This window comes from Polyergus mexicanus, unplaced genomic scaffold (genome assembly GCF_030449975.1).
Source record: "Polyergus mexicanus isolate NDT 795.1 unplaced genomic scaffold, iyPolMexi1.0 SCAF_9, whole genome shotgun sequence".
NCBI lineage: Eukaryota > Metazoa > Arthropoda > Insecta > Hymenoptera > Formicidae > Polyergus > Polyergus mexicanus.
The window spans coordinates 1,049,741-1,076,225 of record NW_027223329.1 but is presented as its reverse complement, the minus strand read 5'-3'; the positions used below and the strand labels follow the sequence as shown (position 1 = coordinate 1,076,225).

Below are 26,485 nucleotides of genomic sequence, written 5' to 3'. Positions count from 1 at the left end.
AAGAACACTGGAACATTGACGCGCAAGCAGGATGTAAAAAGTGCGACTACAGGATATTTATTTAGTTGACAATGTCCATTTAATCCAGGGATTATCCTTGACTTGAGAGATCGAGCTGCTGAGTGTACCATTCCGCGTTAATCAAGCTTTATCTCATATGTAAAGACACAAAAGTTGAGATCTATGATATCGGTACATCGCGATGTTTTAACGATAATGTGTTTGACGATAGACTGCACACTCGATGTTCGATCCCTCCCTAACGGGATATTCTCTTGACTATAAAATCTGTGTTGCTTAGCACATTGACGTTGCAACGCAAGGTCGTCCGTATAAGATTAGCGCAATGATTACGAAACTATACTCACATTAGTGCTCTCGATCCATGTGGTCGTTCCGATTGTGTACTAAAGGCACTGCTCGTTACCGAAGCTATGCTCTCCATATCAGAATCACCGAGATCACCGAGCACATCTTTGTCGGGACTCAAATGTCCTTTCCTCGGTCTGTGCATCCTGTAAGCGTGACTGTGTGGCAACGTTAAAGGATCGTGTCCGATTGAGGGAAGATCCGAGTCCGAAAGACCACTGTAATGCCTTTCCCATCCTATAAATAATCAATATTATTTAAGATATAGTCATTCACAAAAAAATCTTTTTTTGTATAAAAAAAATTAATTACAATTATATACAGAATGTACAAAATTAAACAATGAAACTTTGCTGGTATGTTTCATGAATAAAAAAAAAAAAAAAAAAAGTGTTGTATAAACATTTGCCCGAAAATGTTTTACAATATTATCACGTTATGACGTTTTGCTGTATAACTCAGTAAATACTAAACTAACTCTTTCTCGATTCATTTTTCTCACCAATTATCTCTTATATGACTTTCGTTTTTTTACAGTTTTCTTCAGGTAAAAATCGAGCTATAATAGAAAAAGCTTGTAATAAAAAAATGCCAGAGTAAACAGATAGATATCGTTGATTTATTCTTGCATCGTTATGTATCAACAACGAATCCGCTATTATCTTCGTGTTTAATATTCTTATTGTAACTTTCTAATCAAATATCTTTGAACTAATATTTTTTTTTCTTGTTTCTAGTCATAGAACATACTAAAGTCTGATCGTTTAATTTTGAGACAGCCTGTATACTTATTGTTATATCATATTTATTTATATTCTTTTTCAGTCGGAAGTAGTGTAAAATAGCAAGTATTATGTAAGAAAGGTTATCGATCATTTAAAGCACCAAGTTTTTCGACAAAGAGAAGCAAGCTCACCTCCCATGCCTGTGCTTCTATATATCGACTGCCTGTTACGATGTCTCATGAATCTCGCCCGTTCTTCTAGATCTTGCGCGACCCTTTCCTTCAAAGCTGCCGGGATTTGAGGTAGCTGGCGTTTCTTTGGCGATCCAGTGGGAGTGGCAGTCGCCGATCTCGAGCCGAATCTAAATAAGCGCGGCGGTAAATCGTCAGTTCTCTCTTGCAAGTTTCCTGACGACGATTGAATCGAAAAGTTTCCAATGATATATTTCGTACCTTGGCGTATGGACGTATCCGTGCGAGTAGGGAATGGATCTATGCTCAGGCGGAGATAAGGAACGATGACCGGTGGGACTCTGAGATCTCCCTCGGTATCTGACGCTCGGAGAGTCCATAGGCGCCGCACTGTGTGACCTATGCCCCATCATTCCCCGATGGATGTCGTCCTGGGGATACGTACTTAATGACGCATAATAATATTATCGCTAGACGTTACTTAATTGTACCCTACGTACCAAAATATCGACGTATCTTAACGCACTTAAATATCCTTCGCGAGTATTTCTCGTGAATATATATTTTTTTCTTTCGCATATAATTTATCGATCAATTTCTCCTTCGTCATTGACGCTCGGATTGAAATTAAAAATCAAACGCGCGCATGCCATCTCGAACGTCTTACCTTACGATATGTCTGATAACCGGACCCGATGGTAGCTGGTTGATCGCGAGAAATCATAAGGGCCGCTCTTTTACGTCCTTGCGGCGACATGTCCCTTCGACTCCGATGCTCGCCGTCGACGCAGAGTTCTCTCTCCGGTGGCGGGCTAGAATAGTGGCTGCTCCAGCATGCGTTCATTTTTTCTCATCAATCAGTGAATATTGCGTGCCTTACAAGTTAAATGAGGCGAGTGCTGTGAGTCTCGCGCTAATCTCAAAATGCATGCAGCCAGGATGGCAAAAGAAGCGGAAAGGAAAGTATAAAAATGAAGACAAACTACGTAGCACCGAGAAATGTAAAGAACGAAATCAAGAATAAAAATTCAGTCAGTCTTATCTCTCGAAAATATATTCGTACGCATTATTTGACGTATATATAATATTCTAATACGAACTCGATTCAATTTCTTATATCGCAAACTGCAAAAGATGCATATCTCCTAATTTGGCACGAGAAGCGGCTCCAAGTTATTCAGCAATGCAGTCAAGTCTCCTCGGCGTTTACACAGCGTTCTCAATTGCGTACTCTTTTCGTTGCCAAAAATCAAAGTCGTGCGATAAAACGAAGGAATCGCGAAGTCGCTATAAAACTGAGAATATGCCGTGTAAGTGCGATCGATGAGTGCCAAGACCGCGTAGGTAGTCGACTCTTGCACATCAATGATCGATACGTGCGAAATGTATTGTATCGATACAAAATCCGAGATGGGATTTTCACCGTTTCTGGCAACGAAAAGCAAAGTGACCGCGCGAGACAGTCTCGAGAATTGGATATAGCATCCGACGTTGTCATTGCGGTCATCATCAAAGCTCGCAAAGAGAAAGAAATTTCATCCACCCCGGCCGATGCGTCGCGATGCACTAAACATTCTAAAAGCCATGTCTTGTCGCATCTAAGATTTAACGTACATAATATGCAAGAAGCAATGTGACAGTATGACGTCTAAAGTGCCTACATGGATGGCGATTCGCTAAAATTTTTGCGCTGCGCTATTTTTTTTTTTTTTATTATTTTAATTAATATTATTTTTTCACACGTTCTTTTCTTAACGAAGAACAAAGACAAAATGTCCCGAAAATTTTATGAAACATTGAAACGCTGTACTTTATTGTACATTGTGACATTCATGTCTTGCGCAAAATATTGTAACGGGAAAAATGGAAGAAAGTTGAACGCCAATATTCCTTGTCATCGATGACGTCTGTATCATAGTCACTATTTCTTTCTTTGCCCGAAAACACTTTTTCTGCTCCTCTCACCCCCCCCCCCCCTCTATCTGTCCTTAGAAATATATCTCTACCGAATAAAAATTTCTCATGTTCTTGTCAAGATCAAATTAATTACGTGATCGCGTCAGTTCGCGTTGTCCCGTTGTCTCGTCTTTATTATACTTGCGATTCTTTTTCTTGTCGCATGACTAATTGATTGATCTAAGCGCGACATTGTAACCTAGCAGTGAGGATGCAATACGTGTGACTGCGTGATGAAGGAGGAGAAAATATAAATTGTAATGGCCGTACCGCTTATAATTTGACGGCATATTATGAAACCTAAAAAATAAATAACAAAACACACGATTAAAATTAAAATCAATGAGCGGGCGCGGCCGCGGCCAACGCATCATTGTATTATTTAATGTTACTTATGTCGCCATAGATTGTACTTTAATATTTAAAATATATATTTATCTATTCAAAGAATATTGTGCCTGATATAAATTACTATGTATACATACAATATACGTAGAAGAAAGTTGCCAAAACCGACACGCCATTTTTCAGGCTCTAACTTCTAGTTAAAAAGTCAGAATAAGAATTCATACCAGCAGATATTTATTGGAAACTATTCTTTATCAGTTTTGATAATATTGTTTTAAACTTTTAAATATATAAATGGCCTTTTTAGTAAAATGGACAAAAATTAAAATGTGAGAAATTAATCTTCAAAACCGACACATCTGTTAAAAATAGAAACACGATAAAGTATGCAAAAAAGTATTATAATAAATTATTTAATCGAAAAAAAGTTTCAATTAATTTTAAATAAATTATATTGTTGTCTTATTTATTTACAAGGATAAACATTTTTAAGAGTATACACAGACATTTCTTTTGTCTCTTTAAACTTAAAATCTTTTAAATGTGATCAAATTAGCCAATTTACGCACTCGTATTCTTTGAATTGAATTGATAAAATGTCGATATATAAACCACAGAGTATGTCGAAAAACTCTAATTTAATTTTCCTTACGGCATACTCTGTGAGAAAAGATGAAGATAAAAATAAAATAGAAATAAAATTATATAAAAACAAAGCAGAAACCTTTAAGAAAGTAGAAAATATAATAAACACAATTATGAAAATATATCTACTTATTATATTTAGATTATATAATTCGCCAAAAGAAAATCACAGAAAGATAAAAACTTTTGGACTTTAAGAACTCGAAACAAGCTAATTCAGTATATAAAAAACAAATTATAAATGCATTAGATATACTTCAAATGAGTAAACTATAAGCAAACAAAATTCATATCAACTCTGATAAAGTGTTCCACTCAATTAATGAGTTATATTAGTTTAGGAGATCTATTTCGGTTTTGGTGCTTTTTCCTATTCGATAATATCTTACTCAATGTTTGCAGGATCATAAAAAAGCGATAGAAAAAAAAAAAATATGTAAGATATATACAATTACAAATATAAATTCCTTTTGCAATTAATTTTTATACATGTATCCACCTATTAAAAGAGCTACTTCTACTTTGTCATTAAATGTAATAATTTGTGCGCGCGTGTATATATGTGTGTGGGCGTTTCTGAATAGAATTTTAATAAAAATATTATATCGAATCGCATCGTTTCACATATGGCATTATTGCCACCGACCCGACGACGAAAGAATTATTAATGTAACCGGCGAAACCCTTTCAAGAGAGTAATCTCATTAGACGATACTGAAGGTTGTTAAAAATGCGCAGGATGTCCACCATTCTCTCAGGGGAACACCGGAATGTTTCAATTATTCGGGACAGCTTTTACAGAGGCTGATGCGCGCTTAGGGATATAGAAGCGCTCACTTTGCAGATCGAAGCTGTTCTGTATAAAAGAAGTGCAGAGCGATGCCGGATAGTATCGCGGCTTATCCCCATCTCTGCCACTCTACTTGCCAAGCCTATCGAGGATACGTTCATTCTATATTGATTCGATTTCTCGCGTATCATCGATGAAAAAAAAACCTTTAGAATAATCTGAACGTTATTCCACAGAGAGGCGTAAATTCGAGAAATTTATTTTCCATATATTCGATAATTATTAACGTCGCAAGTACATTTAATGTTATAAATTTTAATGTCGTTATCAAGCAAACTTTGTCATTATCGAGATGAATACATGCACCGATATACAATATACACAAGTTTTGTATTTACAGCAAATGAATGATTTATTGCAAAAAAATATCTTTTTTTTTTTTTTTTTTTTAATAATTTAATATCCGTACAATTTTGAAAATAATTTTATTATTATAGATGATTAAAATCTTATTGTTAAATAATTTTCTACTTAATTTTATTTCGATATACACTGTCATTTCTTCCATTTGATAAGAGAGTGGAGACTCAAAAGCTTTGGCGAAAACCACACTTTGTACTCACAAATAACGATCAGACATCGCCGTTGGAATATTAATATGGATACGAGTTTTAAGGCTGACTTCCGGAGCTGACGATGGTCGCGGGCCAACTGCTATGTCAATTGGCTTGTTGCCCAGTTTAATAACTTGGCTTTTGCCCTCTCTCTTTCTTTCGATTACCCCTTCCCGTTCAAACCTCGTCTTTTTTTTTTTTTGTTCGCAATAATTTATATTATACAGTATAATCGTATTTATGACTTATGTCTGTTTCTCTCTTCTCTACTTGGCTTGTTCATTAATCGTATAAAAAAGAAAGAAAGTCGAACCTCGTACGATTGCAGCCACTTTCAAATCATTAAAAAAACTACTTGCAATGTAATTATTATTTATTATGTAATTATACAATAATTTTATAACAAACAATTGACAAGAGTGGCTCAAAATGCAATCTAGTAAAAAAATCAGTGTAAAAATTCCATCTTTATACAAATGTGCCTTTGTAAAAATTCTAGCGCTTATTCAATGACACAACTCAGCCTCGTTATAACAGAAGAAAACCAACAACGGAAAGAGTTCTCGCGCCGGAATTTTTTTACATCAAATTTAGAACGAATACGCTTCTGTATTATCAGTGATAAGGGTCGCGATACACAAGCAACACGAGAATGATTGTTACGGCGATAACTATGAGAATGGTTACGAGATCTATAAATAAGATTTTAAGCTGGGGAAGGGGGGAGACAGTAACGCTGTCAGATTAACACAATTCCCACCGGTCAAGTATACTAACTGTAATGCATACTTAAATAACTATAACTGATCAATTTTCGATATAATTGTTTAAAGATTTATTTCTTGATTTATTATCTTATGTTTGTTGTTAAAAAGAATTTTGGTTTATATACGAGAAATTTACAGAGTGTTCAACGCAAAAATCTGAAGTTGACCGATTATTTCCGGCGGTTTGATATAATACTCCTTTGCCAGATTGAGATTTATGTATATATGTACCATAGAGAGATCTTAAGAGATAATATTACCTAGAGGAACTGCCGATACTACTTATGCTGGCACCGTCAGCCGTTCTTCTTTGTTCCCTCGACACGTCGCAGTCCGTAATATCGCACTCCGAGGTGTCGGAGTCACTTAATCTCGAAGTGGTCGACGGTGGACTGAGATGATGATCTAGCACGTCATCGGAATCTTGGTAATGCCTGTAGTGTGCAGAAAAAATATAATGTTAACACTCTCGCGATGTTAATCATAATCTTTTGAGAAATAAAAATATATCGAAAAATTTCAAGATTCGTTTCTGACATTCTCGAGTCTCGAAGTGCAAATTTCCGGGACCAGCGAAATAAGCTACCGTAATGTCGCATCGTAAGCAGGGAACATTGAGAACATTGTCGAACATCCCGCGGGAGATTCGTATTGATGCGAGGTATTTATTTGATCGCTTTTAGTATTGGCATCTTGGAGCTACTAGCATCCGCGAGTACGATTCATACCTGACGTGCCGGTGTTCTCCGTGAGCGGTCAGAGAATGCCATTCTGGTTCCTCGTCTAAGAGACATACCGCCAATTCCAGAACAGCCTCGCCAAGAAAATCGTTCGCCTCGTACCTCGCGTAATCCCAGACCGTGATCTCCAATGCCCTTTTCCTCAATTCCGAGCGTCTGACTCCGTTATAAACGAAAGTCTGGTTCCATCTAGGATCGTTTGTATTCGCCACGGTCTTCGTACGCCGCTTCGATTTCTCGCTACAATATTTGAAGAACGTACATTTTAAGAACCCTCCATTGGATAATTGTTCAGTAATTAAGTTGGGATGGAATTTAAATCGAAATTTTTAACGAATCGAAAAACAAAATATTCGTCAAACAATTTATTTTGTCGTCTTTATCCGCGTCTTTATAATAACTTAATATCATAACGATCGACTCGGTCGAGAATCTTTCAAAAATTCTCACTCGATCGAAACAATTAACATATATTATTAGTTTCTCACCTTTTGTCAGGAAGCAGAAAGATTTTGGCGTAAGGATTTCTCGGTTGGCCGTTACTCGTCGGCGTGAGTCCCGCGGCACAAATAATCGTAACGATCAGCTGAAGTCCCACGGGATCGAAACCCAGCTTCACCTGAATGCTGCCGCCCACGTTCGCATTTCCGGTTGGATGTCGGGAGTGTCGACCGCGTCCTTGGGCATGCAGGTCCGGCGAGCCGGGTGACGTCACTAAAACCGAGGGTTTCTCACGCCTCGCGTCGTACAACTCTGCAAGTGATCGTGCGGTGTCGACTAGGATATCTCGTTACCGTACCTGCGTTCTTGGAGCGATTCACGAAGAGGGAGGGCGTGCTCGAGATTCGAAAGGAAAGGGAACGACAAATAAAAAGAATTAAAAACGATATATGTAAATGAAAAAAAAATATATATATATATATATAAATAAAGAAGAATAAAAAATCAGGATGATTTGAGTGAATAAAAATAAATTTTTCATTCCTTGTTGCATCAACATCATTCATTGCATTATTAGCAGTGAAAGTGTCGTGAATATACGTTTATGAGATATATTAAGTAAATACTCAAACACAGAAAAAAATCGAAACGTTAGACATTCAAAATACGTTTGAAGGATTAGAATCATCTGTTGGACATCTATTTTAAAGATTTGTGCCGATAGTAGGTACTTTAGTGAAATTATAGCCGCGAAAATTAAGTTCTCTATCTCTTGCGGCGTCATCGAACCCCCGAGGGGGAAGGGGATATTACAAAATCAATAAACTATTTTCGAACAGTTCTGGAAACACACCCACGTCTCTTAAAGAAGTGCAGTCCGCATGCACAGGTTCTCGTAATCACGGAAATCCGTGACAACGAGTTAAGAAAATGAAAGAGGGGGAGAGAGCTGTTGTAATAATAGATCGATAGACATTGATAATAGACGCAGCGATGAATTACAGTAAATTATACTTATTCGTAAGGATTGTACGAAAATATTCATATTCATTACAAGTAGAGAAGAAGCGCGATATGTAAGGGACATTGGCGCTTTTATATTTTGCATATATATATATTAGATGTACAACTTTGCTTCCGCCGTTTTCCTATAGATGGCTTTAGCGGTAAGTAGTGGTCGAAATAAATAGATCATAGACGTCATGCAATAAACTTGGGCATCTGTCAACATAAACCCATAGAAACATTAGTCGATTTGTGTCTGCGTCATAAAGTTATTCTCGATTGAAAATGTCAGTTTACGAGCCAAATTCTCGTCATTTGCGGGAGGTTTTAATTTTCTGCCTCAATATGAAGAAATCTGCGGCTGAGGCTCATCGAATGCTCTCAAATACTTATGGCGAAGCCGCTATTAGTGAAAGAACGTGTCGTGAGTGGTTTCAACGCTTCGAGAACGATGATTTTCACGTCGAAGACCGGCATAGCGGTGAAAGAGAGAAGGTTTTCGAAGATGCAGAATTGGAGGCATTACTTAATGAAGACTCGAGTCAAAGTCAAAAAGAATTGACACGATCATTGGGAGAGGACAATACTTTGAATCATAAATGTATAACCAGTTTTTTACAATAAAGCCTCGAATTTCGGAAAAAAAACGGCGGAAGCAAAGTTTTACACCTAATATATATATATATATATATATATATATATATATATATATGTGTGTGTATATAATACATAGTTGTTGCTCCCATAAGACTATACCTATACACAACGGTGCTCTTTAGCAAAGGGAAGGGGGTGCATTAGCATCTACGTCTACGTTAAACATCGACGGTATACATATACTCAAGGCAGAATAAGTGATAGATTAATTTTCGTTGCTTCGCCATATGATTTGTCGCAGCATCGAAATAATATAATTCAGATTCCGTTTGTTGAGATTTAAAAAAAAAAATCTCACGAAACGGAACAATGATCGCAACGACGAGGGGACCAATGATATAGGTACAGGAAAAAGACAGACACCGAGATCAATTGAAATAGTTTAAAGACAGAGACTCGTCTGTGAAAGGCCTACCCCATAGAATACATTTCTTAAGACCTGGAATGCGAAAAATCATACAATCTGTATGACAATAGTATCGATTCCAATAATATGCTTAACATATAATTATGCGAGGAGTGAGTAGAGTGTGCGAGAGATGCGGCGCGCCTCGTAATCTCACATCATTTCAAAGAATACGTCTAATGGGATTTAATTGATATCGATAAATATTCCATATAGAGTCGCAATAATTAATTCTCAGTCCTTTCATAGTCTATCCGATTAAATCGTCATAGATATTACGCATACTACTTTATTCCTGGTATAATATATGCTTGCAATCTTTCTTATTATTTATAAATATATTCTGTATATATATATATAAATCTTAGAAAGATATAGAAGAATTCATAGATTAAATAATACAAAATACATTGATTTATACAAAAGACTTTGTAGGAGATGAATGCCAGGAATACTTTTGACTCTTAACTAATCGTATTCAGCTTACACAGAGCCGAACGTATCGTCCTAATATACTTTTCTACAACTTCTTGTGTATATGTATACTACGTTTAAATTTACATATTCTATACGAAATAAGAGCCTAAAAACACATTCTCATATCATCTTTATATAATTAATATTCATAAGATTTTCTTCTCACAATGTTTATCAAAGTAACGTATAGCACCCTTAAGCCCATGCACGACTATTGTAGGAGAAAGAGATTTTAAATCAATGATTATATATGTATATGTATATATATATATATATATATATTAAAATTATATACAAAAAAATCTCAAGTTTTGAAAATAATGAGTCATAATGATTCACGACATTTGATACACAGAAGCAAAATGAAGAATCGAAAAACGAAACGTGCCGAGCGCATAGTCACCTTTGTGATGTGGCTGTGATCCGGAGATGGTCTCGTGTTTCTGTCGCCACTGGCTCTGAGCGACAATTCGTCTGGACGCCATGGGCGTGGACGGGCCCGGTCCAGCAGGCGTCATGCCTGTGGTCATCGTGGAGAATTTTCTCTCAACTACGAGCTCGATTTGCGACTCCAGTCTCGACTCGGTGATGATGTCGTAAACTTCCCGGAAGCTTTTACCCTGCAGAGACCTCCCGTTCCACGCGATCACCTCGTCACCTGAAACAGCCGCAGGGAATACCCGAGAGATCGTCGAGCGTCCGATTCGTTTCTTCCGGATCTTTCACGGAAATTGAAATGGGACACGCGATTGTTACGGGTCGTGCACTCTCAACATGTCAAAACTGTAAAGTACTGAAATGTTCGCAAAGTAACGCGAGCGTAGGACCTTCATCGATATGATACAAGAAAAATTCCGTTACATTGCCGTTGCAGTCGAATATAATCAATTTTTCCCCGATTCTCTCAATAAACAGGATAAACTCTTTTCAGTTTTCTCGTAATTTTATCAAAATAATTTATTCTATATATATATCTAACAATTAATTATCGAAATTGCAATTCCTTTAAAACGTAGCGTCAAGGATATCTCGTAACGTGTATTTTTCGTTCGCGCACGATAATCGCGATACCTACAGATAATATTTGTCCGCGACTCGCGTATTTCGAAAATTCGCCAAATCGTTCGATTTGAACTTTGTAATCCTCTTACCGGGTCTAAGTTGACCTTCTATGTCTGCCGTACTACCCTTTTTCACCTTCTCGATCAAAGCGCCCCTGGAACCGTCTTCCAGTAGCTTGCCACCGACAACTTTTAGCCCGAGTATACTACTGCAGCTTCCGGAACCGGCCGATTTTCGCAAAACCATGTGGCCGATGATCTTCTGACCGTCCTCACTCACTTGCCAGGACAATGGGTGCTACGGAGCGCGTATAGTATTTCTTTTACTGATAACGAGTGTCGCATGCTTTCGTAAATCAAAAACAACATGGAACGTACGTCTGAATTCTGGAGAGAGAAATCTTAGTTTTAATTGTATGTTTGTTAGGAAAGACTAAAATGTTTTCTACGCGATGTTGATTAGTAATCGAAAACCCTTAATATATGTAGATACGCAGTGGTCTCATACTGAAAATAATTTGTTATAGTTTGCAAAATAATCCAGAGACCTATCGTTCTTATGAGATACGTATAATTTTGTCAATTTCCAGTATTCTGGCGTATTTCCACATTAATGTCTATTTATCAAATAAGACACAACTGACATAAAAAAACAAATACTACACACATTAGCTTAATCCTACCAAAAAAAAAATACTTTACGAGTATCCGCATTCACTATTCATGACATACACATACACACGCACATTGCGTTTTGCGATAATATATTTTTCGATGAAAGATTTTTTTGAGAGGATGCGCTTAGGCATGTCGTATCGAAGATTCGATAATATAATGCGATCAATATATAATAAAATTATCCGAGATGAGAGTTGCTCTTCAAAAATAAAAAAAAAAAAAAAAAATACGTCTCTATTTTTTCGCGAAGCCTTCGCGTACCCTCTCAATAAAAAAGCAAAAGCTATCTATATGATTCGACGAGAAATTTGACCATTGTAATACAATAGTTGGACGGAGAATAATTAACATGGCAGGCAATACGTGCTGTCGTAATATATAGCATGTATAAGGACGAATATCAATACATACTACTACATGCGATACATGCGTGTAACTAGGAAATATTACAGTGTACATAAGACATTCCATATTGGCAATACATTCCGCGCCTAGCGGAAATATCCAGTCTCCGAAGGCAAATGCAGAAGAAAGTGTATACACAGGCATGCGAGGAACATTGCGCGGTCTCGTCGAATATACGTAATACTGCGTAAAAATCCTGAGCGCGTGATGTATCTCTATCTGAGAACGACATGATTCACACAAGGTGGATCTACTTTAGGGAGAGGGGTCGGCCTCTTTTCGATTTCTGTCCTATCGACTGGTGCTGCTCCATCACCGATACGCGATTCATGACAAGTTTGAGGTTTTGCAGGACAGAATTTTAAATCAAACTTCCATCCACATAATGATAACTTTTTTTTTTTTTTTTTTTTAAGTGTGTTTAATTACAGTAGTAATAATATTCGGATTAATTCTGTTTGGGATGTATTGCGATAAATTAAAAGAATCGATTCAAATAATATAAAAAAACGCAAACAAATGTTTTTGTAGCTTTACATTTTTATAATCCATTTCTGCTTTTACGCCAGTAAAACGTTTAAAATAAGTTTGAAATTTACGTATCGTTATAATAAAACGATCTCTTTTTTTATATCTCGTGTTTATATTAATGATACAAATTGCATAAAAAGGTTCGGAATTCCAGATATATTGAAATTGCAGAATCGGCAGGATTGAATGTCAGACGGTAATTACATTATTCTTCGCATCCGATTAAACGTACAAACCTTTTACAATATATTGTATTTGTATTACAGTTAACCGTCCGGAATCCTCACAATTAAAAGAAGAGATATTTAAAAAAAAAAAAAAAAGAATCCTTTGCTCAAATCGAGATGACAACTAACGAGGTCATCAAGTCTCGTCCGTGTTGTTATACCCTTTGGCCGCGTTCCAATTTGATTAATTATGAAACAGATACTTTGTTTCGAGAGCCTGGCAACATTCACCGGTTCCTTAATTGGATCATTTCGGATCGGTGCGGCGATGCTTCGAATGGAATTTTTCAGTTTACCAAGCTATAGAGGGATGACAAAACGGGATAACGCATCGCGATTAACTTCTATACGCATAAATAAATCCTCATCTGCCGAGACGATTATTGATTGCATTAATTCCCCGCATCTCGCCAAGTTCTTCTAGTCCGATTTGCTTGTCGGTAGAAATACGCGAATACAATCGATATTTAATTTCCTCGCTTCTTATACTTTCACGAAAGCGATTTCCACTTTAGTCCACGAGAATGAAAACAAGTAACGTGAAGTAGCGTGACTCGTTTGAGAAATAAGAGCGAGAAAGATTGACCGCGATCGGAGTCATTTAGAGAGATAGTACATAAGTCGTCGCTAAATAAATTACGTGATCGTTTACTCTCAACGAATTTAATCCTGATTATTTGCTTCGTATAATTGGAACGCGACCGGCATGTCTATCACCCTTCTTCGTACATCATAAACGATGAGCCGTGTACATAGCCGTTATCCATTCGTACATAAACTTTATTCAAATCGCGGCATCTGTCAGAGTCGCAGTCGTAAAATGTTTCTTTTTCTTAACAATTGTTTAACGCGTAAGTCTCGCCGTGTGATATATCCTTAATATCTTTAGAAATTATATAATTTGATTCAATTAACATCACATAGATACTGCTTGAAGCATACTAACTGCTATTTTTCATCAAAGAATAGGAACGATAACCTACAATCTCAAACTGTAATAATCTCTTCTTATAGATTTTTATTATTTAAAAAATTTATCCCCCTTCGTGTATAACATCCTCTTTATTTCCGCGAAATTGCGCAATCACGGATTAAACTTAAATAAAATTAATAAAATGATTTCATATAAAACAAAATACTATTCTAGTTATTTGCAGAAGAATTCAGACCACTAATATCAAATCGATTATCTGCAATTCTCTTTATATATATTTTGTATAGTCGTAACTTGCAAAAGTTCAACCAGCTAGGCCGTATTTTGACTTGAGAGTGGCGTAGAAGAGAAATGAATGTCGGAAATTATATTCATTGTTTAATAGTACATAAATCTTTTCGTCGTCTATTAAATATCTACGTTGCAAAATTCTTGAAAATTACAGTAGATTTCATAGTTAGAAAAGGCACAATGAAACGGATCGAAAAAAGTCTGACGCAAAAGATGTTCAAAAGACGATTTTCTCTCTACTTAAAACTTATGAATTCACGGAGTACTATGAGTAGCAAAATAATCCTTCGTGTTTTCGCAAATTTCATCAAAAGATATTGTTAGAAGTGATAAATAATTATTTGTATGTCATATCGATAATTTGAGAATCAATGATATTCCGTGAGTTCAGTTTCAGGGATTCGGATAAGCTCGAAAATTTTTTTTATACACATATATCAACGTTTAGTAAATTGTACAAAAGAAGCCGATACAAATAAATCATACAAATAAATCTCGAGATCGAAACGAACGCAAGCACACAAGCCTTTAAGCACGAAGTTTAGGGTTAATCGAGCAAAAGAGGTTCTCCCCTTTCTCTGCGCCAAGTGGAGGGAAGAAAAAAAAAATTTAGGCATAACTTTCTAATTACGACACTCTCTGTAATTCTCGCACACCAAATCGATATCTCTCAGCGCAATCAATTCGACATAACTTTCCTTTCCTGAAACTTTGGCTCTCCCGGCACACATTGTATAATCCGAAAGTAATAACTAATTACACGTACTGGAAATTAATTACAATCAATCAGTAAACTCTCCAATGCCTCTTCGCTAACGCTATCGAAGCGAGGAGCGAAAAAGAAAATAACCGTGTTCCACTTTGGACGATGTTATTCCGCTTTGACGTATCCGCCGCGATTAGCGTCTATAAAAGTAGCGTGAACGCGCTATAAAAAGTAATATACCGTATGTATCGTGCGGTCTCGATCGATAGATGAAACAAAAAAGCACCGCTGGAAAACCCCTTTTACTCGATCTCCACCGGCGAAAAATACCGGCGATTTATTCCTAGACTCTGCCTATCCTATCATAGGCCCCTGCCTTCTACACCACCATCGACCGCGATCTACTCGCTACAAACTCGAGAAGCGTTTCTCTTACGAGCCGGTTGACGTTACTCGCTCGTAACCCGGCCCCGTACCTTGGGCAGATCGCCCCTGTTGCTGTCTTCACTGCTCGTGAACGTGCTAGAAGTGTCTATCCCGGAGTCTTTGGTCGCGCTGTCTTGGCTACCCTGCCGATCGGCCTCCCAAGACCATTCCTCTTCTTGAGGGCCGCCGACATTGGTCCCACCATCAAAACGCACTGTCTTTTTCCCCCTCCTCTCCGTGAACCTAATAGACACGCCATATACACAGAGAGACACGATGACGGATAGATGGTTGGTGTGCGCGTATCGCATTTTATTTATCGTGTATATTATTCCCGCGCCGTCATTCGCGAATTTCGATCCGAGCGTTTGAATTCCAAGCGCGATTCAAATATCTATCTCTCGTCTTTCGCGAACATTTTGTTTTTAATGAAATATAAATAAAATATTAGGTGTACAACTTTGCTTCCGCCGTTTTTTTCCCGAAATTCGAGGCTTTATTGTAAAAAAATTGGTTATACATTTATGATTCAAAGTATTGTCCACTCCCAATGATCGTGCCAATTCTTTTTGACTTTGACTCGAGTCTTCATTAAGTAATGCCTCCAATTCTGCATCATCGAAAACCTTCTCTCTTCCACCGCTATGCCGCGCTTCGACGTGAAAATCACCGTTCTCGAAGCGTCGAAACCACTCACGACACGTTCTTTCACTAATAGCGGCTTCACCATAAGTATTCGAGAGCATTCGATGAGCCTCAGCCGCAGATTTCTTCATATTGAGGCAGAAAATTAAAACCTCCCGCAAATGACGAGAATTTGGCTCGTAAACTGACATTTTCAATCGAGAATAACTTTATGACGCAGACACAAATCGACTAATATTTCTATGGGGTTATGTTGACAGATGCTCAAATTTATCGCACGACGTCTATGATCTATTTATTTCGACCACTACTTACCGCTAAAGCCATCTATAGGAAAACGGCGGAAGCAAAGTTGTACACCTAATATAACGAAGAAAATCTCTCCAATTGTAAAGATTTCTTGTTCAGTTTACATTAAATTACAAAAATTTTTGATAACAATCATTATGTTCGTTCTTATGAACGTAATACATATTGCCTTACGCTTCGTCTTCGAGGTTTTTTGTTCAATATTTTTTTGGATTTGTTGGTCAAGAAGCTGCTTTCATATTTAAATGTAGCTTAGATATGAATCCGATCGGATCCGATCGTCACAAACTTGTCGTCGAAAGATAGTTCTATATGCATGTTTTAAATTATTCGAATATTACATCGAATCAAAGTTAAAGGAGAGAATTGTAACATTAAATTAAAATATTTAATTTATATTTCAATATGGAATATTTTAATTATGTAAAAAATATTCTACTGAAGATCAAGTCATTTATCAATTTCTCATATTTTTAACAATCTTGTATACCGTACACATGTAAGAGAAATTCATATCTTATAGAGTATAGAGGAATTTTGCAAGAGATGTATCGCTCTCTGCGATTGAGATGGATCAAAACACGAATTTTTTTTCAATACGAAACGGATAGATCGCACGTTTATGTATATTTCAGTTAATTTAACTTAATAGTGTTGTTCAATTTTGTCAGAAAGCTTACATGCAATGTATAATTGGATAAAATTAAATTTGGATAAAATTTTAATTCTCAAAATTTTTTATAAAAGAGCCCGAGACAAACTTTGATTAACGCAATATCATAAAAAATGTCATACAGAAACCCTTCAGTATTTTAAAAATCCCATTAATAAAATCGTCATATTCAATTTATATTGATCTAATTCAACAAATTCTCGCAAACGAAACGCGCGACAATTGCATTGTAATTTCGACAGAACAAGCAAATAATGTATCTGTAAATTCAACCGTGATTTTCATCGTAGCTTTTTAGGCTTAAAGTAAAAATATAGTTATTATTTATTATTATTTATACTGAATATTTTTTTGCGTATATATATATATATATACTCGATAAATAATAGAGATATTGTTTCCATGTCGCAGATCGAAAATCGCTATCTCCAAGAGATACTCAAACTTCTACGATCGGTGATTTTGGCGACGCGTCATCCCGTCGCGAATAAACAAATAAATGTTTCCGTTGCATCATCCGGTTTTCCCGTCACGCGTTTGTAACATCAATGAAAAAGCAAAAAAAAATAAAGCGGTCTCGCACGCGATCTCCTGTAAAAAAAAAAAAAAAACGCACCTCCTACTGTCGGAACGCCATTCATCGCCGCATCTTCGGAAGCTCCGTCTGACGAGAGTGTTCTCTTCCTTTCGCGGCTCTCGCGGTGGATGGTGGCCGTTATGCTCGACGGCCGTGCCCGCGCCCGACCCATGATGCCCATTGTGGGATCCGTTGTGCCTACGTCCACCACTGGACATCGATTTCGGACCTCCCGCGTGGTGGTAGTACCCCTTCCCTATAGTAGATCCAAAACGTTTTTTTTTTCCTTTTTTCCCCTCTCTCTCCCCTTCTTTCTCTTTCTCCTCTCCCTCTCTCTCTTTCGACAGTCTCTCTTGATCGTAAATCCTTAATTTTAGCTAATACAAATACTCTCTTCATCTCTCCGACAAGCATATTCTCTCGCGATGTCTGCCGGTCTTCTTTCTCGGTATACCAACGCTTTTTCCTAAATCTTAAAACTTTTTTTCCGCACGATCGCGTTGAAAACAGATCTATCATATCTTGAGACATTGTTTTTATCTCTCGAATCATCACACCTTCTTGTGTCACGTTCACCTGCTCCTCTCTTTTTCTCTCTCTCTGATTCGCGCGTCAGCTTCGCGATGTGTGCGTTTTGTGTATTTGGCGATATACCTAACAGAAATGAAATGAAGGCGGCGGTGCAAGCTTGACCGCGATAAATGTGCGATAGACGATTTCTGAAAGCATTAAGTAGAATCGTAATACGATTTCTGAGAATTTGCGTACACGACTGGCGAGAGACGACTATGCGTAAAAATATGCAGGGATTGTGTAGTCGTGTGTGTACATGTGGGCGCGTATAACGTGCATAAGGTACAAATCTGTCCGTCTAAAGTTCTGCATTAGGACACCATTCTATTTCCCTGGGACAACAGGATTGTAAGTGGTAGACACAGAGATATTTATTCGTGTATTGCACAAAACTTGACGGAGACGTAAAACATAAAAAATTATAATACGAACAGAAAGATACAGATTTATCTTTGGCCTCTGTATGATATCTCGTCCTGCATGCGCCATTAAAAGAACGTCAATACTCTCTTACGGTTATTCAGAAAATTGTGATAAAAAAATACTTTTTAGAAATTGCATTAAAGTTTCTGATATACATTTAAAAAAGAAAAAAGAGAACGGGTATATAAAAATAGAAAAAAAATAAATAAATAAATAAATAAATAAGATATAAAATAACACAATTCCCATAATCTTATAAAGAACATAACGTTACTACTGTAGCCGTTATTACCCCGTATATTCAATGGCAGGTATTATCTACTAGTTTATGCAGATATTTAAATATGTAACGAGCGAGAGTGTAGAAAAATATTTCGAGAGGCGCAATATTTGTTGTACGTATTTTTTTTTTGAGGTGTAGAATGTGGATAAAAATATATCTGTGTGCACGATTCATAGCCGTTCAAAGTAGAACAAATAAATCTATTACAATTCTATGCCGATCGGTCGCGTCGCGCGATACGCGAGCTTATTTCGCGAGCTACGCGCGCGCAAAGCAGGCAAGAGAGAGAGAGATTGCATTTTCTTCGTAGAAAAATTTACTTTCGCACGTACTCGCATCATTCTCATATTATAACGTCGTGGGTGTGTGCCCCGAGGCCGCAAAAACGGACCGAGAGAGTTTCGCAAAAATATACGCGAGAGATAATACAAAAGAATTCTCTAACAATTGAGCATACGGACGGTATGTTTTCGCGCGATAAGTCTTTATTTTGAAATTAAATTAGGCGGAATTTTAAAAAATTATATGTATACGCGTGTGTATGTGTGATTCTTGAATAAACTTGAAAGGAAAGAAGAAGAAAACAGACTCTCGTTACTCGATACGCGCGACCGTTCGGCAGAGATACGTACACACACATGCACACGCATACGCACAAATACGTATTATATATGTATATATAAGTATACATACAAATATATATATATATATATATATATATATATATATATATATATATAATATATAGTATATGTAGCGAAAGATATTTGCTTTGTATTTTTACGTAATAAGGTTATTAAGTACCGCGGGGAATTGCCGATTCATTCTGTCTGCCATCTTTTCCCGTGAGCCCCTGGAAGTCATCACTAGCTGCGGTGGCTTTTGCCCTAAAAGCCGATCTCCCTTTAACTATATATTACACAATACACTGTTGACTTATCACTAATCGCGAGATAATGCGTTGTCTTTCATTCGCCTAGTCGGGAAGATCTATATAAGGCACTACAATACGAGGATGCCATTAGAGGAACACAGAAATATCTATGCAGAATTTTGTGTTCAGTATTTAAATATATAACGCAGAGATACTGAAAAATTGAGATACGAAAGAACTACAAGTTGAAATTCGTTGAACATGTGTGGATTGAAAAATATCACGCAAAATAAAATGACGAAGCGATTTTGAATTTTAACAGTGAATGATATATTTTGTACACTCGCGCTGCGAAACGATTCTTTGACGTCAGATGATGTTGCGCAAAAGCTATTATCGTTAATTCTTTCACTAGAAGAAGCGCACAATTAAATCTTATCCTACATCAAATGTCAACGATCGAAAATCATATGCAAATATTTTTAGATCGAAAGAATTATAAAGATATAGGATTATATATACAGGATGTTCCATTTTAAAGGACCCACCCAAATATCTCAAAAACACTGCGTTAAATCGAAAAATGTTTCAAACAAAAGTTGTGTGGCTTCAAGGGGGCCATAAGATGGTGACAATGATTTGACCTTGGAAAATCATTTGAAGATCACGCGAAGGTCAACTTTAAAATCTTAAATAGAAACCCCCATTTTTTATTTAGTATTCTTGTAGCTGATATCGAGTGCTTTCCAAAACACTATAATAAAGCATTTGTTTATTAAGTATTTTTTGAGTTATTTTATATTTTAATCTGACATATTTTGATATAAAAAATTAAATATCTCGTAAAATATTTAGTTTTCGATAATCTTACCGTAATACTTCTATGTACAGAATAATGAGACAAATCAATTAGTATAAAAAAAAATTGTTTTTAAGAAAATTATTTACAATGTATTTTTTTAAACAATTATTTGTTTTTTTTTTGGCACTAATTAATTTGTCTTATTATTCTGTACATAGAAGTATTACGGTAAAATTATCGAAAACTGAATATTTTACGAAATATTAAACCTCTCGGGGAGAGGAAATTTTAATCATATGCGCATTCGTCAAATGCATCATATACAGAATGTCCCACAAAACAAATGTTTAATAATAGATTCTCTCTGTCCAATTTAGAGATAATTTCTTCTTAGAAAAATTGTCGAAGAAGTTTTTGCAAGTTTCTAATTTTTTTCATATCTTTATAACTAATAATAAGCTTCAAATTTAGATTCTATTAAAACAAATTTTTCACTGAATAAATTCCTGAAAATAAGTAAAGAATGCAATTTTGTTTTCACCTTTTAATCGCTTATAACTCAAAATTTGTTAATATATCAACATTTTCGCTAAGAAAAAATCGTCTCTATATTGGTCAAAGAATCTGCTCTTTAAAAAACATACACTGATAATTTTAGGACATCCTGTATAATATACAGCACGTACACAGCGCGATAAAGATTCGTGTAGCTCGTAAAACTAACAAATTGGCTATACGATCGCCACGAGAGAGCATCCTTATATCATTCAACGATATCTATATATATCCATATTCTGCATGGCGGTGTGCATTTGATATCCGTAAGTGAAAATGCGCGATCTCTTGATATTACGACGTAACGAAAGACAATAAAAGCAATAGCTACGTTGCTGAAGAGAGTCGCTTCATTGACGATCGAATACGCGATTTAACAATGAAGCCGATCGAATCACGTTACATCGATACGCTCGATTGTGTCCAAGAGACTCGATTTCCGTTATTGCGTATATACGAAATTCGAATCAGAATCTTCTTTCTATTTTCGATCTTTCAATTTTCTCACGTTTATAGATTCTAGAGGACACCGATAACAGAGATTAATTTATATAAAAACTGAGCTCCCTCCCTATTTTGTACCTCAATATAAACAGTAAACAGCTGGTTTCCAGCTCAGAGATTTAAAGGAGGAGAGCTTTTGAGACAAAACTATAAAGTAAATAGTTTCGAAAGAGAATATGATCTGACTATGATTAAAGTATATCAAAAAGTAAATATTAGGTTAAAAACTGAGATAGAAAATAGAAAAATTTTGACTTGGGAATTATCCGCGAGATGAGAATTACGAAAAGAATCCGGGGACGAAGCAAAAGAGGAATCTCTCTCTTACATTACGACCCACGTCTCGTCACGAGGTAACGACGTGCGTTCTCGTACGTAATACGTAAAAGGAGCTTGAGGACGATGGAAGTCGATGGGCGTTTAAATCGCGCGTTTTTTTAAGTAGGCGGAATAGAGAGAGAGAGAGAGAGAGAGAGAGTGTGTGTGTGTGTGTGTCATGCATCCGTAGGTACCTGATGACGCGAACGTGGTAATAAATAGAGAAGAGCGAACGCGAGCAGATGTCTTTACAGCGCCCGCGCGCGGGAAAGAAGACCGGAGTAGAGGGTGTAGAGGGAAAGAGGGGGAGGAGGGAGAAAAGTGCAAAGAATCTTAATTTAAAAGTTAGATGACACCACGACTAACGCGCCGTATAGATCACTGAGATTTTAGCGCCCTATCCCCGTCGCCGCATTACGCCCACTTTCGCGTCGTCGTTGGTATCTCCTCGTTTACACGCGCTTCTATATTTGTGGTGAAAAAATTTTTCGCCGAGCTTACCGGAAGCTGAGGAGCGCAAGCGCGCGACGAGCGTGGATAAAAACGCGCTTACCAAGGACACTCATTACCGCGATAACGAAATTGGGTAAACACAAAATGCCGAGTACCTTCTTTGCCCGCTATCTCATTGTCAGTCGACGAGATAGCGTAATCGATAAACGAGAGCGAGATTTTCTTTCTTTCTCTAAATATTACTACGATTTTATAAGCGTATTATCCGTCGTGTGTCGAATTACGCTATCAATCGGATGTCAGGAACGGATCATTTAATCTGGATTCGCTTAGCCGATAAACGGCGCGATAAAACGGAGAGAATCTTCCCTTAATATTAATTCCGTAGCTGAGAAATGCAACGTATACACGGTGGGAAAAAAGTTGTCGAGAGGAAACTGCTAAGCGATGTAAATTACTGACAGCTGCGTCAACAGTGTAACAAACATCTCTCTACTGATTAATTAATTAATTTATCCCGCAAATATTTTCCCCTTTATTTTTCCTATTCCGAAGACTCGTGTCTTTCTCACATAACCCAGGTTCTCCAACAGATATCAAAGACAAGCATAGGCCTGAGTATAACATATAAACATACATAATTTCTCTCTTTCTCTCTCGAATTGCTACATACACAGACAAGCTAAATCTCTATTCTCTAATTGTATTGTGCATCTACGAATGGGAGCAACAACAACCGTCAGGCTAGGTCGTCGCTTCTCTCGCGCTCGTTTAAAAGATGATTCTCGCATACGATTATTCATTATTACTCGGCCCTTAACTTATGATTTTGTCGCAATAATCGTTTCCGTTCGTCAGACCATTTAACAAAGTACGCTCAGTTATGCGTATGCACCTTGTCTTATCTCGTACGCTTTTCAATTCTTTTAGTTTAACTCAGCCCGATTCTTTAGAATCAAAACTGAAAAGGGACAAATAATCAATTAAATCAAGATTAATTTGCATGAAAATCGACCATTGATCTCGCAGCTTGAAAGATGTGCAATCGATCGTCCAATGCAACGTTTTTCATTGTATCATTTCGCATTTCTTACATTTCGTTTAAATAAAATAGTATCTTCATAACAATGAAGATATTTAATATAGTCATTGAGATTTTCTTTGCAAAGTATACCGTTTGCTACTTGACATAAAAAAAAAAAAAAAATATAGAGAAGAAAAAATACGAGACGAATGAAGAACTCTGTCGCGTATATATGGGTCTGCATTATCGCTATTATTAGCATTTTTATTGAAGAGCACAGGCAGAGGCCGTGCGTCACACAAGATGGTACGATGTGTGTCTTTGATACGTATACTAACGTACGTAGTCTCCACAGAGTGGCGACGCTTGATTCTGGCCTCCGTGTTTATCCCAAGCTATCGCGCATCAATACAGTAATCAAGTGAAAATAGCGACATAGATAAATAGTTATAAGACCCTCTGACATACAGGAATAAATGTGGAGGGATAAATATATGAAGAGGAGAAGTATAGAGTGGGATTGAAGCTGCTACTCTGTAAAATCCAACAAGGGTTGATTTAACTATTTACATCGCTGGATATATGGTAGGCGCGTATACAGGGTGTCCCATTTTAAAGGACCCACTCAAATATCTCAGAAACATTGCGTTAAATCGAAAAATGTTTCAAACGAAAGTTGTGTGGCTTCAAGGGGGCCATAAGATGGTGACAATGATTTGACCTTGGAAAATCATTTGAAGATCACGCGAAGGTCAACTTTAAAATCTTAAATGGAAACCCCCATTTTTTATTTAGTATTCTTGTAGCTGACATCGAGAGCTTTCCAAAACACTATAATAAAGTATATTTTTATTAAGTACTTTTTGAGTTATTTTATATTTTAATCTGGCATATTTTGATATAAAAACTTAAATATCTCGTAAAATATTTAGTTTTCGATAATCTTATCGTAATACTTTTATGTACAGAATAATGAGACAAATCAATTATCCAACCTATCCATAATTTGAGATATTGATGTTAAAGATTAGACAGTTAAAGACAGACGTTTTTCTATCCTATAAATTAACAAACAAAAAAAAATGTACGCTTACCGTGCATTCGACATATTTTAAATAGTTCGTGTCGTATACACAGCATACTAAAATTATTGCAGTACCAAATTAAACGAATTTTCCCTCTTACTGTCCCAGCATCTGTTTCTCCGCGATATATAATAGATACGCTTTGGTCCCTACGTAAAACACGAAAGCTAATTTCGATGCACGCGCGGCACCAGATTTATGAGAAGAAAGCAAGAACTCCATGGTAAAAAATGAATACAGCACCAAAGCCCTGCTCGTTCGACCGTCAAATTACAATGTCTTCGAATTAAATTTATATGAGACTGCCTAACTCCCCTCCTCGCTCCCTTCTCAAGAAAAGCTTCGACCTGAATTAGTACCGTAAATACGCAGAAAGAAACCATCGATGTAACCATCGCAGATGTTAACATAACTAATTGCCCGAATTGAAATTTCTCCCTCGATCTTAATTTTTAATCTAACATCTACTTTGATACTTTAAGATGTCAGATGATCCTTTCGTTAAACTATTTAACCCATGATTTTGTCGAAAATCCCTCTTTTAAACCTCTAACAATAAGTGGAAAACTATTCGTTTACTGCCTATTGAAAGTATAAAGTAGAGAAGTTTAATTTTTATATAAATTATCAAAATACTCTAAAATATATATAAACGTGAAAAAATTAAAGTTAAAAATAAAAGTAAAATTTCAACTCGAGATACATCAAGTATTTCTCTACTCTCAAGTATTTATCATGGGGTGATTACAATCGCGAGAATAATTGACATGCGGATGAATTAGCTTAGAAACTCTCGAATCCCTGTAAAATACATAAGACGCGTCGGTGCCCCCCATCGGTAGACTCGAAAAGCGTGATCGCCGATACGCAGTTGTTTCATCGTTCCCAGGGGAAAGGGAAAATGTCAAAGTTTTCAACCTCCGTTCGTAAGTAACGAGCCGTATGGAAGGGTGGCGCGTAACCGGGTGTAGGTTCACGTGATCTTCATTGTGCTCCCGATGACATTTCGTAACCTCGTTTCGTCTCAACGACGCTTTCTATTTTTCAAAAGCAAATAAACTCGCGTTGTTATACTTGTTTAAAGTTAAAGTTGAATTAAGGTGAAAAGCGACGCTGGGAGAAACATTAAATTTACTAATCCTTTCATTCATTAACAAAGGACAAAAACGTAGTATAATACGAGAGTATATAGCAGAAAAACAAAATAATAGAATATTGTTTTTTGAAAAGGAAAGAGACACACTACCGAGAGATCGAGCCAACATGGCGAGAATGATCAAAAGCGCGCGTGAATCGACGCGCGCTCCCGAAGGAAGAATGATTTCCAAGATAATCATTCGATGGAATTTCCCAAAAAAAGAAAGTAACTCTGAGCCTTTGAGCGGACGATATTTTTTTGGCCATCCAGTCTCGGCTTGGATAGGGGTCGAAGACTATCTTAGAAATGAAGAAGAGAGCGGATGTTTGAATTCGCCCACGTGTTGGGCGCGTGACGTCATGCCCGGCGTGTGGGCGTCGCGAGCAGGAGGCAACAAGAAGGTAGAAGAGGGACGGGGTGGAAATGTAGGAAGACCGCGATAAGCGAAAGAGAGAAAGAGATAAATGAGCAAGAGGAGAGGGTCGGCGAAGGATGAGCGAAATGGGAGAAAGAGAGACGAGGGAGGAATGCCGAGGATCGATGCAACGGCGAGACCGGGAGGACAGAACCTGAGAATTCCCTCGGGATACTAACGGCGATACGCGGACGCGCGATACGCGCGATCGTAGACTTCCGTTCGTAGACTTCCGATCGTGGATTTAACGAACGTGGCGCGGATAACTCTCTCTCTCTCTCTCTCTCTCTCTCTCGGGCGTCCCCTTCCTCTCGCTTTCCCTCTTGCTCCTCATCTCCATATTTTCTCTTTCTCCCGCGATCGACGATACACCCGCGTGTCAAATCCAGTCGATATTATACGGCGGGAAGGATTATCAGAAAACTGATGGAACGCAACACGAGC

The 26,485-nt window shown here is 37.1% G+C and overlaps 1 protein-coding gene across 13 annotated transcripts in view; it reads right to left on the bottom strand.

The window, feature by feature from the left end:
* Positions 1–26,485, bottom strand: part of Rim (Rab3 interacting molecule) — a 72,275-nt gene that overhangs the window by 22,939 nt on the left and 22,851 nt on the right. For 6 of the 13 annotated variants that reach the window (XR_011447335.1, XR_011447334.1, XR_011447336.1 and 3 more), the window contains exons 6-18: positions 17,634–17,850; positions 15,441–15,633; positions 11,283–11,490; positions 10,535–10,789; positions 9,664–9,687; positions 7,634–7,898; positions 7,134–7,385; positions 6,666–6,839; positions 3,512–3,541; positions 1,953–2,109; positions 1,547–1,716; positions 1,286–1,455; positions 369–606 (exon numbers count right to left, since the gene is read on the bottom strand). Coding sequence is in view for 2 of the 13 variants with exons in the window: in XM_070301306.1 (XP_070157407.1) it covers positions 369–606; positions 1,286–1,455; positions 1,547–1,716; positions 1,953–2,109; positions 3,512–3,541; positions 6,666–6,839; positions 7,134–7,385; positions 7,634–7,898; positions 9,664–9,687; positions 10,535–10,789; positions 11,283–11,490; positions 15,441–15,633; positions 17,634–17,850 (2,353 nt within the window). In the remaining 11 variants the exon portion in view is untranslated. Of the gene's footprint in view, positions 1–368; positions 607–1,285; positions 1,456–1,546; positions 1,717–1,952; positions 2,110–3,511; positions 3,542–6,665; positions 6,840–7,133; positions 7,386–7,633; positions 7,899–9,663; positions 9,688–10,534; positions 10,790–11,282; positions 11,491–15,440; positions 15,634–17,633; positions 17,851–19,677; positions 19,761–26,485 lie in introns of all 13 variants that reach the window. The other 7 variants (XR_011447337.1, XR_011447344.1, XR_011447340.1 and 4 more) reach the window with 6 other exon arrangements.